This window comes from Monosiga brevicollis, genomic scaffold (assembly GCF_000002865.3).
Source record: "Monosiga brevicollis MX1 MONBRscaffold_19 genomic scaffold, whole genome shotgun sequence".
In the NCBI taxonomy this organism is placed as follows: domain Eukaryota; class Choanoflagellata; order Craspedida; family Salpingoecidae; genus Monosiga; species Monosiga brevicollis.
Window position 1 is genome coordinate 111,250 of NW_001865056.1, and position 18,797 is coordinate 130,046.

At 54.6% G+C, this 18,797-nt stretch overlaps 5 protein-coding genes across 5 annotated transcripts in view; 3 read left to right on the forward strand and 2 right to left on the reverse strand.

Moving 5' to 3' along the window:
• Window positions 1-1,498, reverse strand: part of MONBRDRAFT_37999 (uncharacterized protein) — a 2,656-nt gene extending 1,158 nt beyond the window's left edge. Inside the window, exons 1-6 of the mRNA XM_001747874.1 lie at window positions 1,123-1,498; window positions 952-1,042; window positions 716-826; window positions 541-597; window positions 318-417; window positions 60-174 (exon numbers count right to left, since the gene is read on the reverse strand). Of these exons, the coding sequence (XP_001747926.1) occupies window positions 60-174; window positions 318-417; window positions 541-597; window positions 716-826; window positions 952-1,042; window positions 1,123-1,263 (615 nt within the window). The 5' untranslated portion in view covers window positions 1,264-1,498. The remainder of the gene's footprint in view (window positions 1-59; window positions 175-317; window positions 418-540; window positions 598-715; window positions 827-951; window positions 1,043-1,122) is intronic.
• A 2,957-nt stretch (window positions 1,499-4,455) lies between these two features.
• MONBRDRAFT_27377 (uncharacterized protein) lies at window positions 4,456-5,259 on the reverse strand (the record flags this gene model as incomplete). The annotated part of the gene is made up of 2 exons (XM_001747875.1): window positions 4,456-4,922; window positions 5,091-5,259. 2 exons carry the CDS (start codon window positions 5,257-5,259, stop codon window positions 4,456-4,458), a joined length of 636 nt encoding a protein of 211 aa, XP_001747927.1.
• A 1,225-nt stretch (window positions 5,260-6,484) lies between these two features.
• Window positions 6,485-7,665, forward strand: MONBRDRAFT_27378 (uncharacterized protein; the record flags this gene model as incomplete). The annotated part of the gene is made up of 7 exons (XM_001747768.1): window positions 6,485-6,487; window positions 6,563-6,641; window positions 6,746-6,807; window positions 6,904-7,020; window positions 7,140-7,190; window positions 7,333-7,518; window positions 7,615-7,665. 7 exons carry the CDS (start codon window positions 6,485-6,487, stop codon window positions 7,663-7,665), a joined length of 549 nt encoding a protein of 182 aa, XP_001747820.1.
• An 819-nt stretch (window positions 7,666-8,484) lies between these two features.
• On the forward strand, window positions 8,485-9,549 carry MONBRDRAFT_27379 (uncharacterized protein; the record flags this gene model as incomplete). The annotated part of the gene is made up of 6 exons (XM_001747769.1): window positions 8,485-8,536; window positions 8,617-8,723; window positions 8,827-8,943; window positions 9,028-9,078; window positions 9,194-9,379; window positions 9,499-9,549. 6 exons carry the CDS (start codon window positions 8,485-8,487, stop codon window positions 9,547-9,549), a joined length of 564 nt encoding a protein of 187 aa, XP_001747821.1.
• Window positions 9,550-10,745: 1,196 nt separating this feature from the next.
• Window positions 10,746-18,514, forward strand: MONBRDRAFT_33385 (uncharacterized protein; the record flags this gene model as incomplete). Its single annotated transcript, XM_001747770.1, has 29 exons — window positions 10,746-10,875; window positions 11,682-11,815; window positions 11,937-12,020; window positions 12,178-12,249; window positions 12,322-12,384; window positions 12,499-12,585; window positions 12,742-12,885; window positions 12,991-13,050; window positions 13,156-13,248; window positions 13,380-13,510; window positions 13,622-13,808; window positions 13,915-14,013; window positions 14,127-14,219; window positions 14,261-14,380; window positions 14,517-14,993; window positions 15,126-15,242; window positions 15,375-15,455; window positions 15,568-15,666; window positions 15,754-15,840; window positions 16,184-16,280; window positions 16,759-16,826; window positions 16,919-17,011; window positions 17,096-17,140; window positions 17,268-17,319; window positions 17,412-17,499; window positions 17,636-17,688; window positions 17,829-17,937; window positions 18,067-18,150; window positions 18,276-18,514. The coding sequence occupies 29 exons, from the start codon at window positions 10,746-10,748 to the stop codon at window positions 18,370-18,372; spliced, it is 3,144 nt and encodes a 1,047-aa protein (XP_001747822.1). The 3' UTR covers window positions 18,373-18,514.
• Window positions 18,515-18,797: the final 283 nt, after the last annotated feature.

Here is an 18,797-nt window from a genome sequence, read left to right on the forward strand (position 1 = left end):
GGGGGGGGGGGGGGTGATCGAGGCGATGATGGTGGCGAGGCATAAATGGCACAACGCACGTGAGCAGAGGGGCTGTATTCGCCACTCGGATTGACGAGGCGTTGGGTGTTGTCGTAGAGGACAATGTAGGCACTGTGGAACGGAATGTTCATGATCAACGAGGTGCTGAAGGAGCTGTTCAGATGAATGATGGCAAGGGGGAGGAGTGCAAAAGGGGGGTTAGAAGTCAAGTAGCACAGTGGGTGCACCGGATGCACGAAAGAGGTGCAGGACTCTTGGCCACGGGCACAGCGGGCAGAGTGGATGGGTGCACGCACCGATAAAACGCGCCCACGCCTTCGCGTTGGGCCACGCGCATGACGCAGTCCACGACGCTGCGATAGGGGCTGTTATGAACCTGCATGCGCTGTTTGATGACTGATGGTAGGCAGGTGGGGGGGGGGGTGGGATTTGAGTTGAAGGATCAAAAACGACCAGGTCGGCCCAGAACAAGCGCTGGGCGGCGGATGAGGAGCGCGGGAGGAACAGGGCAGTTCATACCCTCGATGGGGTTCATAAAGCTATCATGAGCCACAGTGGCACAGACTGCCGCTCCGACTGAAGTGGGGGAGGTGAGAGGCAAAGCACGGGGCCAAGGCATGCGTGAGCCAGAGGACACAGCAAACGGTTGGTCCTGTGACTGAGTTGGGGCTGAGACCACCACGGCCAAACAGACCGTTGCCGGAAATGTGATGGTCGTGGGCGTTGAAGGCGACCTTGCCCTGTTCGTAGGCGGAAAAGTAAAGAGCATGGGCAGGACCGGCCCCGAGGAGGACAGCACGGATGCCTGAATTGATCACAAACGAACGGCAGGAGGGAAGCGTGAGGAGGGGAAAAGCAGGAGGCACGTCAGCAGGTATGGAGGGGCGGATCCTGGCTGCGTGGTGGTCGGTCGGATGGCAAGGGGCGTACCGTTGAAAAAGGAGCTTGGGCCCTCGTGGCGGAGCATGGATTGGGCACAATTGATCATGCCACTGTACTGGTTTGAAGTCTGCAGCCGGGTCTGAGGATGGAGGGGAACGGGGTTGAGCTTACCAAGCCGTGCAGTGCTAGCGTCTCGCTCCAAGCCGGGACCAAACGGACCTTGATCACGTCAAAGGGGAACATGACTGTGTGTTCGAGCATGCCGGCAGCGCCGCCCGCCAGCATATGAGTGCCGGCGGAGGCATGGTCTGGCAGTGACTCGTAGTCATGATCAGCCTCGTTTTGCTGCGCGTTGTCCATAGTGCCGCTCCACCGACCGACGGTCCCTCCTCCTTCACGCGGTAGCGGTTGCCGTCGTCTTGAACCAGTCCACGTGTGCACGCACAATGGTCCAATGGTCAGGGCCAAACCCCCAGAGCGGAGAGAACAAAGATCCAGAAGATGGAAGCAACAGGCTGCTGAGAGACCGCTCACAGCAAGCGAAGCGCGCTCAGAGCAGGAGGGTTCACCAAGCGAGAGGGCCGGGAGGGGGAACCAGCGAGCACCAGCGGTCAGAAACAAATGCAGCAGCAGCAGGAAGTTGATTCGCGTTTTGTTCAATCTCTGTGTGTGACTTGTCTTGATGCTCTCTCTCTGATTGGGTTACTCGCTTTGTCGTATTCTCTGGATATTGGTTTGTTAAAGCTATGTGGGTGTATCTCTCGATGGTACACTCTCTGCCAATGTCACGCTTTCGTTTTTCTATCTCTCTCTAGATGTTTGCTTCTGTCTCTGTCTCTGTCACTTCGTCTCTCTCCAACGCACAACTTGTGTTCGTGCAGGTGTCGGTCGAGTCTGCTCCTGCTGCTGCTGCTGCCTGCGGGGCTTGCTTCCATCGTTGATGCTACTACTTTGGTGCTTGAGGTGCTTAGGGGTGTGTGTGTGTGTGTGTGTGTGTGTGTGTGTGTGTGTGTGGGCGGGGGAAGGGTTGTTTTGCGTCCCGCCACCGCGTCGGGTTTGCAGCCTCCCCCCCCCTCTCTCTCTCTCTGTGATTTCGAGCATTGCACGCCAATTTCGCTGCAGAGTGGGGGTGGTGGAGCCGTAGGTGTGGTGTGGAGAGGCGGGAGCGCCACTCGGAGGGCTTGGGCGTCTTTGGTAGCGTGGTGCTTGCAGCAGAGGATGAGATGACGCCTGCTGCCCGCGGTATCAAGCAAGCATGGTGCTATCTATGACCGGGCGGGAGGCAACTGAACGGTCCCCACCGTGCCATAGGAAGGGAGCTGAAGCTAGCTTCTTGGTATGCCGCTGCAGCCATTCAAGGCCGCAAAGCCGTGACTTGAGGGTGGCGTTGGGTGTTCCTAGCACCATTTCCATTCTTCAAGGGAACCGTATCCACCTCCTGCCGATGCCGTTTCATCGGAGGGCGATGCTGAGCCCGGTTTGCGGCTGCCCTTTCGCCCATCGATGGGACAATGGCTGGGCAAGGAGTTGATGTAGTTCTTAAACAAGTATCTGCGGCATTAAAATCACATTTAGAAGAAAAAAAGTGAAGTTTATGAAGCTCGTATAAGTAATTAAACAAGAGAAGTTGTAGATGTGCTAAGTGTTAATGTAGCAAAATGTAGGGTTATTGATGTAGTAAATCAAGTTAACGCAGATGATATTCCTATGACGCAGTAGCCCGTTATTTATGAGCAATGACGCAGGACGTGTCAGGACACGTGTACCCCTGGCCTCATCTCACTGCCTTCGCTTTCTCGAAAACCAATGGTTATGCTCACTTCCTTCGTTGATTAAAAATTATCAAGTGTGATAATTGTCACAGTGTTTCTAACCGAGTTCACTCTCTCTTTTTTTTTTTTTTTTGTGTGAGTGGCGCGAAGGTGGCGGTCGCCTTGTGTGCCACTCGCTCCCCGCTCCCCCCCCCTCCCCAGCTGGTACTGGCAAGCAGCTTGGGGCAGCGTGAGCGGCTTGATCAAGGATATCAGAGTCCAACGAGAGGACATGATGTTGGTTTGTGATGCTCACAATGTTAAATCTCTTGGTTCTTTGCCTCTCATGCAGAGCACGTCTTTTCCATCATTCACCATGTCGAGCACGCCCGCCGAGTTTCTGAAGCACATCGTGGGCCAGCCCGTGTTGGTTCGCCTTCACACTGGCATCGACTACAAAGGTTGGTATTACCACTGCACAACATGCCAAGATGTGTTTGCTTCTACCCTTGGCTTTGTTCTGAAAAGTCCAGAGAAGTTGTCTCCCGACCCGTGTCGACTCACCGGGTCTGCTTTATCGCTTCTCGACCTTCCAGGCAAGCTGGCCTGCCTCGATGGCTTCATGAACATCGCGCTCGAAGAGACGGAAGAATACGTCAACGGCCAGGTTCATACCCTTGCTTCCTGCGTGCCCCCCCCCCCACATTTACGCTTGCGCGGGCAACCCCTTGTGCGTTGTGCCGGTGACCACAAGGCAAGGTCTGCTCACCTCCTTCTTGCCCTTGTCTTCCCTCCTTCTCTGCTTGTTTCAACTCTTTATCAGCTGCGGAATCGTTATGGTGATGCCTTTATTCGTGGCAACAACGGTGGGTTTTGCTCTGATGCCTGGTCTTTGTGCCCACTGTTGATGGCATGACTCATGGCATTTTTCATTTCAACCTTGCATTCGTGTAGTTCTGTACATCAGTGCCATCTGAGCACGGCCAACGCCGGGGGCGGCCCTCTACCCCCTTGTTTCGTAAATCCTTCTGTCCCAAACCTTCCTCGCTGATGGCGATGGTGCATGTACTTTCCCTGTCGATCGGACAGCGTGTTTATCCCGGTCTCATCTTCTCCCCTTGCACCTTCTCCCCGCATTGCGGCCGGAGAAGAGAAAGAAGAATAAAGCTACACGACTCTCAACAGAAAAAAAAATAATTCATAAAACGGATTTGCAGTCTCTGCCAGCATTTTACCGGGCGTGTTCCAACAGCATCTGTGCATCTTGATTGTCAACCACGTGCCAATGAAACAATGACCACGCCGCCCCGTCCGACACAGGCATACGGGGCCAACGCGGGCAACAGCAAGTGGCAACACAAACAACAAATCCCAGAAATCAAGAAAAAGCTTTAAACTACAGACAACGCAGACCAGACGTTGGCCCAACAGGTGTGCCGCCGATACATACTGGCTCATGACAGAGGTGTGCGACACAATGCACAAGGGCAACAACCAAAAACAACAGCAAGGGTGAAACAACAACAAGGTGACACCAAACCAGGCGCGTGGAGACCCCGAGGGCGTATGGCTCGGCCAAGCACGGGGTCAAGGCAAGGGATGGGACGCAAGCGACACTGTCGGAAGACATGCAAGACCAGATGATTGGCCGATCTCGGCCAAAGGCATAGGCCCGCCCGGCCGCTCAGCGGCGGCGAGACTGTGCAACCATGGGCTTGCACGTGGGACAAAACCTAGGGGCCAAACAATCAAGGGTTTGGTCAAGAGTTGAAGGAGCAAGATATCGACACTTGCGAGAGCCCTAATCTCCGTCCTTCTGGCCTTTTGGCTTGGAGCTCGGAATTTGAGAGACATACCATTTCTTGGTATCTGGGGGCCCCGTGAGGCCGACGCAGGTGTAGTGAAACCATTGCCCGGGGCAATCCGGGTTGTCACACCCAACCATTTCGCCGGTGCCCGTGCAACCTTCAATGCAGTACTTATCACCTTCCTCTTCCTCGGCGTCCTGCGCGCCGCGCTTTTTGGTGTCAGTCTGTTCCTCTTGGTAAATGACGGCGTCGATATCGTCGTTGTCAACCGAAAGGTTCTCCTGAGCCCGACGAGCTGCTTGACGACTTTTCCCGCGCTTTGAGTTATCACGGGACTTGCTCTGACGCGCACCACCACTGGTGGTGTCGGTGCCCGCCTCTTCTTCATCCTCGTCTTGAGTTTGCTGGGGCTCGGCGCGATGCGCGCGCTTGCGCCGCGATGAGGATGACGCAGTGGAAGCTAAGGACAGGAGCCATGCCGTGTAAGCAACAAGAGGCGACAACAACACAACGGCAGCAGCAGTGGCCAGAGTAGCACAAAGGCGCGGCTCGGATGGCGTCGGATCGTTACACCATCAACGACGGCAGCACCCAAGCGGTGAAGGGTGTGGCCAGACAAGGCACGTACGGCGCTTTGCATCCTTGTTGCTTTGAGGCGGGTTCTTGAGACCCTCCTTGGCCAGGTAGGCGCCGCTGTGGTAGTCCCGTTGCAGGCCATCGATGATGGCCATACGGTCAGTCACCAGCGTTTTGCAGTCCTCGGCCAGAGCCGCGCGCACCGTTTCCAGATGCTTCATGTTATGTAAGTGTTCCTGCGAGCCGGACCCAGTCAGGTTGTAAGGTTGACGCACGGTCAAACGACAAGCCCTAGGGTCAGGCTAGCAGACAAAGCCGGCCGACGCACCAGGCAGTTTGCGACATGTTTTGTGGCATTTTGAGGCTTGTCTTTGGCCAGCTTGGCGGCTTCAAGCGCCCGCTTTAAAAAGTCTGGACTCCCAATCAAATCGAGCGCACGGACAGCGTCGAGGCGAATGAGCACGCGCCCACCGGATCTCAAGCCGAGGGGGCGCAGCAGTGCGTACCGTCAATGTCATGTTCATATTGGTGGAGGTGGGTGAGAGCCCGCTGCAGGTCCAGCGCCGCGTCCTCGGCCAAATCCAAAAAGTTTTCGAGGTACTCCAACGACATCCTCAATGGTCGCCGCCGACTCAACCGTCCTTGGCCGCTCGAGGGAGCGGGTGTCTGATCAAAACCAGCACAGGGCCGTGGAACCAATGCAAAGCGCTAGCAAAGGCCCAAAGCCAAGCAAGGGAAAGGAAAGCAGCAGAGGCAGCAGAGGCAGCAGAGGCAGCAGAGGCAGTAGACGCGCACGCTTGCGCACGGGAGCGAGGCCACACACAGGCGCGCGGCACTTCCAACAAGAAAGTGTGTGTGTGTGTGTGGTGTTGAGAGGGCGGGTACAAGGTCTTAACCCGTTCACTGCTGTCGTATATCAAACACATAGAACAAAGCACACACTTTGATTTTATTCCATCATAATGTGAACATTGTTACACTACGCCTCTTTTGAGCTTGACGACGTCTCTCTCTCTCTCTCTCTCTCTCTCTTTTTTTTTTAAAAATTTCAAGTGTGTGCGCTCGGTTCTGTGGAGGGGAGGGGGTTTGAGATGGGCGGTGGCGGGTCGAGGGTTAGCCTCCTTTGGACCAAAAGGGCACGGGCTGGGATTGAAAGTGGATCATTGTGTGTGCAGTGTGTGTGTGTGTGTGTGTGTGTGTGTGTGTGTGTGTGTGTGTGGAGTGTGGGTGCGGATCACCGATGAACCATGATGGAAGAGGGTCCCGGTGGATCTGCAAGATGGCGCGTTTTAATGAAACAGCTTTGGCTCACCAGGAACTTGCTGTTGACCCAAATGCAAACAGGCCTTTTCGGTCCGACGATTCGCAAACAGCGTTGGCTGAAAGCCCTTGCGAGAGTTGATTGGACACAGGACTTGAGCTCTTCGCTCGACACGCACCGGCGACATGGTACGGGCGGCGCTGCCCATGCTGTTATTCGAAACGCAGATGTCTCAAAGCTGACCATCGGCTGGTTGGTTGTAGGGCCTGCTCTCGCTGTTCCGGGGGATGAAAGGCGAGAAGAAGGACTTGCGTATTCTTTTGCTAGGTCTCGACAACGCTGGTGCGTGAAAGGTGCACAAGGTTTCGCCACGCCGCATCCTACATTCCTCGTGTGAAAGCGACCTGAGCTCATGCGCTCGCCCACTGGCTTTCGTGGTGCTGCAGGCAAGACCACGATTTTGAAAAGCTTGGCAGATGAGGACATTACGCACATTACACCCACTCATGTCTGTGGTGCACCCTCTGCGCCCCATGTCACCAGCGGCGGTGAGCTTACCACCCTTTCCGGCGACGCTCACCTTTTGTGCGTGACTTTTGCTTAGGGCTTTAACATCAAGTCGGTGACCTCGTCAGGCTTCAAGCTCAACGTGTGGGACATTGGGGGCCAGCGCAAGATTCGCCCCTACTGGCGCAACTACTTTGATGACACTGACGTCTTGGTTCGTAACTGAAGAGGTTGAGACAAGACAGGAACGCTCTCTTTGATTCAGGGGTGCGGTGACGCGGTCGGGGTGTGTCATCATGCAAAGGCCTCTCACGCCCGCGACCATTTTGCTAGATCTATGTCATTGACTCGGCCGACCAAAAGCGGTTTGAGGAGACGGGCGAGGTCAGTGCTTGGCGTGCTGCTGCATCGTCGGGCTCCTCGTCAAAATTGGCCCTGCGGTCTGCCTTGACTCACGACATGAAACATCCCCGTGTGCGTGTGCGTGTGCGCGGGCGTGTGCATGTGCGTGTGTTTGCTCGGGTAGGAGCTGGCAGAGCTGCTGGAGGAGGCCAAGCTCAAAGGTGTGGCAGTCCTGATCTATGCAAACAAGCAAGATTTGCACACGGCGGCCAAGGCCTCGGACATTGCCACGGGTCTGAACCTGCATACTATCCGTGAGCGTGCATGGCAGATCCAGCCATGCTCGGCCGTCACCGGCGAAGGCGTCAAGGTTCGTTCGATAGGATAGGAGCAACTCCATTTGCCATCCATTCGTGTTTGGCTTTGTCCAGGCATACTCGGCTCTCCTCAGCACTGCCCCTTATAGGATGGCATGGAGTGGGTCATCAAGACAGTGAGCAAGAAGAAGAAGAAATAAACGGCCCCTAATGTCCGAGAGGGCTTGCTTTGGCTGCGCCTGGTTCGTCCATGTTAGTGGTGTCCTCTGTGCGTTTGCCGATGTTTCTGTGATCCGACTGGAATGTGACCGGGTGCGTCGGAAGGCTAAAGAACCAACAAAAATGAAAACAAACGAATCAAATCATCGCTTGTGTCGAGAGCTTCTCCAGTTGGATAGGTTGTGCTAAACAGACGAGGACGAGAATCACTCAGCTCAGGGTCATCCAAAAACGACAACCATGTTCCCAGGCCATGCGTCGCGCTCGCTGCTCCTGAGTGGCCATGTTCATATGAACATGTAAAGCGCATCTAGGCTCAAGCCGTATAGTGTGTATTTCGCACACTCGTTTGCTTGCAGAGCTTGGCAACGTTTTTTTTTTTGGCGTTTTTTTTTTCAATTCAAGTGTGTCACGCGTCTTGAGATGACGGCGGTGGTGTGGAGAATCGAGGGCAGCGTCCGCCTGAAAGGGCACGATCTGAGATTTCAAGGGGATGTGTGTGTGTGCGGGTTGAGTGTGCGATTGTGAATAACCAGAAAGTTTTGGATGGATCGCCTTGGTAGCTCACCGGACTTTTGTCGTTGACCCCGGATGCGCAGGGAGGCCTCCCGTGACCACGACGAGCTCGCGCGATCTGCCGAGATACAGGATTTGGGCGCCTTGCTTGACGCGCACCGTTGACATGGTGCGGGCCGTTGCTATCCGGTTGTTCAACGCCACCGTCACACTTGAAAGCTGGCCATTGACGAGTTGGGTTGTCTGCTGGTTGGGCGTAGGGGTTACTCTCGCGTTTACGAGAGATGTCGGAGAAGAGGGACCTGCAAATTCTTTTGCTTGGTCTCGACAACGCTGGTGTGTGAAGGCAGGACTATGCCTAGTCTTGCCACATATCCCATTCTTCGATTGACGGCCGCGACTTGTACTCATGTCAGCTTCGGTTCTGCCGCGATCGCCTACTGGCTTGCGTGGAGATGCAGGCAAGACCACGATTTTGACAAGCCTGGCAGATGAGGACATTACGCACGTTACACCCACTCAAGTCTGTGGTGCACCCTCTGCGCCCCATGTCACCAGCGGCGGTGAGCCTGCATTGTTTTTGACGACGCTCACGGTTTTTTTGCACGGCGCCGTACGTTGCTTAGGGCTTCAACGTCAAGTCGGTGATGTCGTCGGGCGTCATGCTCAACGTGTGGGACATTGGAGGCCAGCGTGGGATTCGCCCCTACTGGCGCAACTACTTTGATGGCACCGACGCTTTGGTTTGTTGGACCGATCGCTGGACTGTGAAACGACGGGGTGGGTCATCATGCATAAGCCTCTCATGTCCGCGGCCATTTTGCTAGGTCTATGTCATTGACTCGGCTGACCAAAAGCGGTTTGAAGAGACGGGCGAGGTCAGTGCTTGTCTTGTTGCTGCATCGTCGGACCCATCGTCCAAATTGACTCTTGACTCAAGACACGAAACATCCCTGTGTGCGTGTGTGTGTGATATTGCGCGTATAAGAGTAGGAACTGGCAGAGCTGCTGGCGGAGGCCAAGCTCAAAGGTGTAGCGGTCCTGGTTTATGCAAACAAGCAAGATTTGGAGACGGCAGCCATGGCCTCGGACATTGCCACGGGGCTGAATCTGCATACTATCCGTGGGCGCGCGTGGCAGATCCAGCCATGCTCAGCCGTCACCGGCGAAGGTGTTAGGGTTCGTTCGATAGGATGGGGGCAACTTCATTTGCCATTCATTCGTGTGCACAGGCGCGTTTGACTTTGTACAGGCATACTCGGCTCTCCTCAACACGGACGCTGCTCTGCCTCTTTTAGGATGGCATGGAATGGGTCATCAAGACAGTGAGCAAGAAAAAGAAGAAATAAACGGCCCCTAATGTCCAAGGGGCGCAGCCAAAGCTCCCTCGCTGCGCTGGGCATATTGAGCCTCAGTGTTTCTGTGATCCGACTGGTATGTGACCGAGTGCGTTGAAAGGCTAAGAAGACAATCAAACCAAATCCTTGCTTCATCTTCTCCTGGCACATCCGCATACAGGTCGAGAGCGCCTCGCTGCCAGTCAAACACGTCGTGCTTCAAAAGGACTGACAGGTCAATCTGTGTGTGTGTGTGTGTGTGTGTGTGTGTGTGTTGAGCAGCTCATATCAAGTATGACATCTTACACACTTTATATTCAAGTGTAACATCGGTTACATGTATATTTAAAATTTCGGCAAGGCGCGCTGTCGAAGAAACTGTACGTGCAAATGGCAGCCACCCAAGATGGCGACGACAGCCAAGGGCGCCACCAGCTAGCCTCAGTTTGCCATGACCTGCGTCGGGCCGATCGCTACAAGAAGGGGGTTGCTTTGACGTATCATCATGTTTTGGACGAACCCACGAAGCGCCTAAAACGAGTGTGCCTTCTTGTATGGGGATGTCATTGTCGTGCAACACCGACCGCAACACATGTCACGTCCACCGCAGCTGCTCCATGATGTGTCTGGGTGCTTGGTCTCGTTTGGTCTGATCGGGGGGAAAGAGCTCGTTCGGGCGCGCGTATGTGCTCCTGGGTGAGACCTTGAAGGCGCGCAGCTACGACAACAACACCAGCCAGCCCGCGCGCTGGCGACGAAACCTTGGCGGCCCACAGTCACAGCTGCAAGAAGTCAGCGTGCGCGCGAGAGAGAGAGAGAGTTTGAGAGAGAGAGAGGGTTTGAGAGTTTGAGAGAGAGAGAGTTTGAGAGAGAGAGAGTTTGAGAGAGAGCGAAAGCGAGAGAGAGGGTTTGAGAGAGAGAGAGAGTTTGTTAGAGAGAGTTTGAGAGAGAGAGAGTTTGTTAGAGAGAGTTTGAGAGAGTTTGAAACACAAAAAAATTAGACACGCTTTGTTTATTGCATAAAACGAGGATGACATTGCTCCCTCTAACTGATGCCCGTAGATGTGTCCTTGCCTCTCCATGTGCGTCTTGGTCAGCTTTCACCTCTCAGATCCCCTTACATTTCCTACTATTTCCACACTCTTGCTCCTGCGAGCCATCACCACCTCTGTCGCCCATCCTCTCCCAGCGTCCATCTCTGTAAATTCATGCTCCCCCAAGCCCTGTCTCTACCCCTATTGTTCCTCCTCCTGCCCTGCATTTTCTCTCTTTTCAGTGTCAGCTGTCATTCTCTCTCTCTCTCTCTCACTCACTGTGTGTGTGTCGGCGGCTTTGGGGGTCGCCTTTGAGGGGCTCGTACACACGGCCGTCCGTCCCGTCTCGCGGGCTAGCTTGACGCGCGGGAGCGGCGCTTGTTTTGCCATTCTACTGGTCTCCTGGCTGGGGTTGGATCGACGGAGTGATTAGGTTGGTTGCCACACACAGACACATGTGCCGCTGCCATGGTGGTTGGTGGGAAGGTGGGGGGGGGGGGGAGGTACTCGTGAGCGGGTCACTGCCACGAGCTGCCAGTGGCATGCTTGGTTGCCAGCAGGGCGCGCGCTCGTGTTGTGCATACCTCCCGCCTCCCTTTTGATGTACTGAGACCATGGTCTGCTGTACACGCCTGGGTTTTTGCTTTCACACTTGCCACATGTGCTGCCCTGTTGGAAGCACACACTGTGCCGAAAACGCCGCAGTGTGCTTATCATGCCAAATGGCGCTTCGCCTCGCGCCTCTCGCTGCCTTGCAAGGCTCAACTGCCTCTGCAAGCACTCACTGCCTCTGCGCCTGACGTTCTCCTTGCCCTCCGCCATCCGCCCTCCAGCTCGTAGGACTCCACAGTCATTCCCCGGGCTTCTGCCCCCCTCCCCCCACTTTCTGATAAACGCCAAACCTGGTGCTAGCCAACAGGATGGCATTACGGGCTGTTCATCGCGGCTTGCGCTGGCGATCATCGAGCCGCCATACCTGGCCGCTCGGCGTCAGCATTGACCGCGAGTCACACGAGAAGCACCATTGCTGTGCTGCCACCCAAACTCCGGCCCGCCAGCTGGCCAGTTGGTCCAGCGGCCGCGTGCCCACTGATCTCTGGCACCCTCAAGGTCTCAGCAGGTACCAGGCTGAGCTCGTGCCTGGCTATTACCGCCAGCTCCACACCGCTGCTGCCCGCTATCAAGCCTTGAGCAACGATGAGCGGCGAAAGCTCATTGTCGAAATTGACGCCCAAGAGTCCAAGGTCTGGCCTCTTGTTTCCCATCTTACAAAAGTAGAGGAGGAAGGCTGGTCCATCCCGTCATTTCTTGGCATGAGGTCAGCCTCCACGTTCGCGATTGACAGGCATGATTGCTGCTACATAGGTCGAGCAATCGCTCAAGCAACTCCTCACCCAGAAGCTCAAGGAGCAAAAGAATCCCAGCTATCAATTTGTTATCGACAAGCGCGTACGGCCCTGCCCCACAACATCCCGTGCATCCAGCTTCTCGCTGCCCACAGCCCTTCTGCCTTTTCACAAAAACTGAAAGAAGAAAGAAAGAAGACAACACCCAGAGCCAACCCAACATGCAATGGCGCCTGCCTGACAGTGACCCACGTTTGTAGGCTCATGATGCACTGCGTAAGCAACAAGAGGTTGCCCAAGCCCCTTGGTACCAGCGCTTGCATACCAAGCAGGTTAGTTAATCTCCCACGCGCTTCAAATTGACACGCTGGCCCTGACCACGACCCCGTGCGTTTGGGACCTAGTTTTGGATTGAGAGCTGGGGCAAGGCCAAGCACGAGTTTCAACATTACAAGGCCGGCTTTCAGGTTTGATGACTACCTCGCATCCTTGCATGTCCTCGTGTGCTTTTGCCATTTGGTCTTTCAGTTGCATTCTCATGTTGATTGGCGTCCTTGGTGCGGCCTTCCTTGGCGACACAGCTCCTCTGGGCCGACATGAAGATTGCTGGCCGTTTAATGGGCAAGGTTGTGCGCGGTCATCCGCTCACTCGCCGTGAACGGCGCCAGGTCTGTCCCGCATGCGGTTGCCTTTTGGCCTCCCTCTGTTTGGTTTTGCCTTGCTGCCCACGAAATATTCGAGGCTACTTTCTCATGACACACACTGCTCGTGCCGTGTATCGCACCAATGTTCTTTTTTTTTTTTTTTTTTTTTTGTCTCCATAGCTGGTCCGCACCATGTCAGACCTGTTCCGACTGCTCCCCTTTAGCGTTTTCATCATCGTGCCGGGCATGGAGTTTACCCTTCCCTTTTTTATCCGCATCTTCCCTGGCATGCTGCCTTCTCAATTTCAAGATGCCAAATCCAAGGTTCCTCGCGCTCAAAGTCTTTGCGGGCAATCCGGTCATGGCGGCTCCTTTGCATGCCGTCCGCTTACGCCGTTTGCTTGCCCCGGCTGGTCACCGTTCCCACAGGAGGATCGTCTCAAGGCTCAGCTCAAGGTTCGCCTGGACGTGGCCAAGTTTCTGCAAGAGGTGGGTCAAGGCGTTTTCCCTCTTCGGTTTCCTTTCCTTGCCCCCTTGTTGACTCTTTTGAATCTCAGGAATCATTTTCTTACCACCTGTCTCTGGCTTCCTCAGACTGCCGAGGACATGGCAGTCAAGCGCAAAAAGGCTGCTGGAGACGACGATCAACCTACCCTGCATCAGGAGTTTGGCCAATTTCTGGCCAAGGTTCATCCCATGCACCGCCGACCCGCCTGAGCCATATTCCTTTTTTTCCCCCCTCACACTGTCACTCATGTCATTCGTTTTTCTTGCTTGCTGTTTTCTATTTGACCCGTATTCCAATTTGTCGTTGACAGTACCGTGACAAGGGCTACGTCAGCACCCAAGAAATTCTGCGCTTTGCTCCCCTCTTTCGCGATGAGATGACACTGGATAGCATGGACCTGCCCCAACTTAAGGCCATGTGCAAGCTGCTCAGCCTCGAGCCGTATGTCATGCTGCCCGTCTCCTCGTGTGCCGGTCCGCTTGCTCTATATGGATTTAATCGCCTTTACTGAGCCGCTCCCACTTCTCATGCGTCTCGTTCGATTGGGTACAGTGTGGGCAACAGCACCATCTTGCGCTTTCGTCTGCGTTTGCGTCTTCAGCAGATCCGGGCCGACGATCAGGACATTGCACGGGAGGGCATTGAGAACTTGTCCATCCTCGAGCTGCAAGCCGCCTGCCGTGAACGTGGCATGCGTGCCATCGGCATTAGCGAGGCCTCGCTGCGAGATCGCCTTCAGGTCAGCAGCAAGTGCCACGCAATTCGGACGGCCCACTCTCTCCTCCTGCACCCATCTTTGCTCGATGCGAAGAGGTCGCTCACATACTTCACAACTTCTGTTACAGCAATGGCTTGATCTCCATATCAAGCACAACGTTCCTGTTACTTTGCTCCTCATGAGCCGTGTGCTCTACTTGCCCGAGAACGTGCCCGAATTTGAGCGCGTCCGTGCCGTTGTGGAAGGCCTGCCCCGTACGTATCTGGCTGGCTCGTGTGCTGTGGGGTTCTGCCACGTTATGTCTCCGCCTCGCCTCGCGCCCGGGCTTCAAGCCTGCAGCCACCAAAGTCTATTCTTGTCCCTGACTCGCTCTCTCTCTCTCTCTCTCTCTCTCTCTCTCTCTCTCTCTCTTTTTTTTTTTTTTTTTTTTTGGTGCGTTTTCCAACATTTGTGTTGTCCACACGTCTGCAGAGGCACTCTTGGAGCAAGTCAAGGTGGAGGTGCTCGAGGCCGAGGGCTTTGACGTTGATGCTAAGCTGCGCCTGCAAATCATTGCTCTCGAGGAAGCCAAGATTCAACTGGAAAATGATGAGGTTTGTTGTCTTGCTGCTTCCCCGATGTCCTTTGAGCCACACGCTTTGCTTACATACATACACCCAAAGGCCGCCTGCCCAGCACCTGCCTTTGGCTCTTCTCATGTGATCACCTCTTTTGTTGAATGCCGCCTAGCGCAAGCGCGAGGAGGAGCGCAAAAAGTCTGAGCAAGTTACGGATTCGACCGCCAAGGACAAGGACAAGGACAAGGAAAAGGGCCAGGAAAAGGAAAAGGAGGAGAAGTCTGCACAGGCACCCCAACAGGCTGCTTCTGGCTCCACCCCATCTACGGCAGAGCAGTCAAAGATGGCCAAGGCCTCTGCCCAAGATCGCGAACTGCGCGACGATGCGCCCGTCATGGACGCCTCCGCGCCTTCCGATGTGGATCTTTCGCAAGCTGTGCCTTCCACCTCATCGTCGGCGACAAGCACCCCTACCCCCGCGGCATCTGGCGAGACAGCCAAGCCTGCCAAGGGCGAAAAGCGCAAGGCCGAGCCACTGACTCTGGCCGACTGTGTGGACCTGGCCCTGGTTGTATCTCGCATGTCTGGCCACAAGGACGTTTCGACCGAGTTCCTGAAGCTCAAGGAAGAAGTTGAGGAGCATCGTGAGGTGAGCTTGGCTAACAATGCCGACTCCTTGATTGCCTCAGCTCTCTGTTGCTGTTGACCTTCTACATCAGCTCACCTTCAACATTTCGCTTGACATTATGTCTTTGCTTGCCTGTGATCATTTACTCCCAAGGACGTGGCCGATCTGCAAAGCCAATCCCAAGACGAGCTGGCCGTCCTACCCGTTTCCCAAACGCTGTCGGCCCGCGTTGAGCGAATGCTCAGCAATGTCGAGGCCTCAATGGAGAAGGTCCGCAATGGCCTCCATCTCAAGCCATGTTGGCGTCCCTTTCGCTTTGTTCCTCGTCTGGTTGCCCGCCTCACTCTACCCCCCGGCCGCCCCCACTTTTTCGTGCTTGCACACGTGCGTGTGCCCTGCCAGATTGACTCGGCCAATCTGGCTGAACTGGATTTGGATCGGGACGGCATCATTTCCCGCGAGGAGCTGCTGTATGCCATGCGCGTCAGTAAAGCTGCGTGGTGTTTTTTTTTTTCGCTTGACACAGTTTTCTTTTACGACGGTGGAGCAGTAGCCGAGCAGGAGCTCATTCATGAAATTTTTGTGCGCATGACAGAACATGAAAAATAGCCCCAGCGAAGAGAAGATGGCGTTGCTTGCCGACGCGTTGGATGCCGACCACGATGGCAAATTGCGCCTTGACGTTTTGCAAAAGGTGGGCGTTTACCCGAGCGTGACTATGCCTTGGTAAACATCGTTGACCTTGCTTCATGTTTGTGCATATGGCGTTGTTTTGATGTAGGTGCTCAACCTCATTGCCTATGAGGGTGTGGATATCCGTTCGGACCATCTGCGCACGCTTACTTCGCTCGTGGAGCGCGTCAACGCTGTATGTTGCTGACCAAAACCTCGCTTTGAGCTCGCCTTGACTTCTTTACACCCCCAGGGCCTGACCCTCTGATTTTTTCTGGCTGCAGGTTGAGGGCGCAGAGGCCTCAAAGAAAGCGTAACACCGCGCAAGGGCACACGCACGGTCGCGACGCCCTACCCCCCTAAAACGAAGATGAAGTTTTAACATCCGCATTAAAAAAAAAAAAAAAACAAAGACGAAGAGTACCTATATGTACCAATAGAATGGGTTAGAAAAAGCAATACCACAAACTCAAGCAAGGGGCCGGCTCTTGTTGCCAATTCATGTTTCGATGCCGCCTCGTTGCATTCCCCTCACCCAGTCAGTCGAGTCGCCAGTTACACGGGCAAACACTACCGAGCCGAGCTCACACCATCATTCAACACCAGGTGATGAAATTGTTAAGCAATTGGCCAAAAGTATATCAAAGAGTACACTTTGTCATCTCATGCCCCTGCATTTGCTTTTTCTTCCTTCTTCCTTCTTCTTCTTCTTCTTCGTCCTTCAGGTCAGTGGCAAATGGCAGGGGCAAACGATGGGGATGGCGGCCATGCTGGTACATGTGGGAGAAGGGGACGTGGTGACGACACAGTGCGCTGTTTTTGAGTGGTCAAGGGGAAGCGTTTGATGTTGACTGGGCCTTTTTCGCTGTTGTTTCATGACCAATGGCGGGGGGGTTTTTTTTTGGTTTTGGAGCGCAGCTTGTGACTTCAGTGTCCTTTCTTCAACAACCTTGAACAATGGCAGCAGCGGCAGCGGGTATTGGTACGTACGGTGCAGCATCTGAGCGTTGCGTGGAACCGTGCGTATTATGGTGGTGCTACGGCTACAGCTACCGCTTCAAGCTTGTTTCAAGCACGCGTCCCGGCTTCAGCTGACGATGGGCTGATTTGACAGTGTGCATCTACGGCGGCAAGGGCGCCCTCGGCAGCATTTGCGTGACCTACTTTAAGGAGCGCGGCTTTGTAGGTTGCTACGCCTGTTCACCTAGCTGCCTTTGCTCGAGGCCAGAAGCTTGGTTCATCATTGTCCTTCTCGTGTCTTTGATTTGACATAGAAAACGATCAGCGTGGATCTGGTGGCCAACGAGGAGGCCGACTCCAATGTCATCCTTAGCACGAAGCAAACCTTCCAGGAGCAGAATGACAAGGTTGGCTGTTGGCAAGGTCGTGCAAAGAGGGCACTTTGGCCTTGCGATCATGGTCCCAACTCAGTGCTGGCTGATTGCTGACAGGTGCTCAGCGATGTTGAGGCCCAGCTGAAGGGAGACAAGCTCCAGGTGCGATCTGGCCTCTGGCATCGAGTTTGGTTGAAGCGAGGCTGCGGCTTCAGAAGAAATGGGTGTGAATGTGTTTGGAAGCCTGCCCTGGCATGTTTTGGGTCTTATTCAGATGATATCTATTTAGGCAGTCATTTGCGTCGCTGGCGGCTGGGCCGGTGGCAATGCCGCGTCCGAGGGTGAGTTGACTGGAGTCGACGAACGCTGTTCTTCGGTTCTGATCCTAAAGTTGAACAGCGTCTTTACTGACCATGCCATTGTTCTACGTTAGACCTGATCCGCAACACGGACATGATGTTCAAGCAGAGCGTGTGGACCTCTGTCATCTGCTCGCAGCTCGCAACCCGCTCCCTGGCCCCGTACGTGTTACCTCTCGCCCGAACACAGAAGAGACTCATTCAACTAGCCGTCTGTGTTATCAATTGTCTATTCATCAATTGTCTATTCATGTACTCACACCGAGCTTTGGGCGACTTGATTCATTGTGCTGTGCAGCAATGGCCTCATCTGCTTGACGGGTGCCGTACCTGCCCTGGGCGCCACCCCTGGTACGTACCTGTTGCCTTCAAGCTTGATCCTTTTGGATCGAGGTAGCGAAGGGAGGCAAGGGGGCAGGGCAGTGGGCCAACATACTGATGGGCTCTGATGGTTTTATTCACGCCTGCTTTTTGCTGATTCCGCTACGCAGGCATGATTGGCTACGGCATGGCCAAGGCTGCCGTGCACCAGCTTGTCAAGTCGCTGGCTGCTTCTGGTTCGGGTCTCCCCGAGGGCGCCAGTGCCGTGGCTATCCTACCGTGCGTTTCGTTCTTTTGCTTTTCATGACATTCTTTCAACGGTCTCAGGCCAATAGCCTGTCTTTTCTTTGAAGTTGTGTTTCGTCTGGGTTGACTCATCTTGTCATCCCTGGTGTGTGTGTGTGTTAGTATCACGTTGGACACGCCCATGAACCGCAAGTTTATGAAGAATGCTGACACCAGCTCCTGGACGCCCCTGGAGGCGGTGGCCAAGTCAGTCGCGAACTCATGCACCCGCAGGGTCGTGTCCGTCTTGTCAGGAGTGGGCTCTCGATCCGCTCTGCTCACAAAGCGGCCGGCGTATGTGCAAACACAATTGTCTTTTGTCATGTACATAGGTTGATTCATGGTTGGATGACTGAGTCGAGTCCGGCATCAGGTAGCCTGGCCCAGATCATCACCCAGAACAACGAGACCTCAGTGGTGATGGAGTAGGTCCTATCATCCCCTGGGCCTGGCACCTGGCTTCTTGAGTGTTGCTTGGCAATAGACTTGCAGCATGGGCACTGTGCACGGCGCAACCTCTTGTGTTCTTGTGAATTGACATGCTCCCCTGTTTTCCAAGGGGATGGCGATGAAAGCTTTCTTCTTGACAATGATTTTATCAAGAGACAGAATCTAGATTTCTCGAGATGAAGAGAAAACAAAAAATCAAAGCAAAACAGGAGCACGCTTGATGTTTGCGCATTGAGTTTGACCAACTGCACGGCATGGGGGTTCGGCCAGTGGGCCTCGAAGCCAGAGTCGGATCGATTTATGTACCTGTATTACCCATGTCAGTGGATTCATGCAAGCATGCGATGCCACGAATTGTGTGTTCGTGTGCGAAGCCAAAGTGCGCAACAAAGCGCCTCCAATCC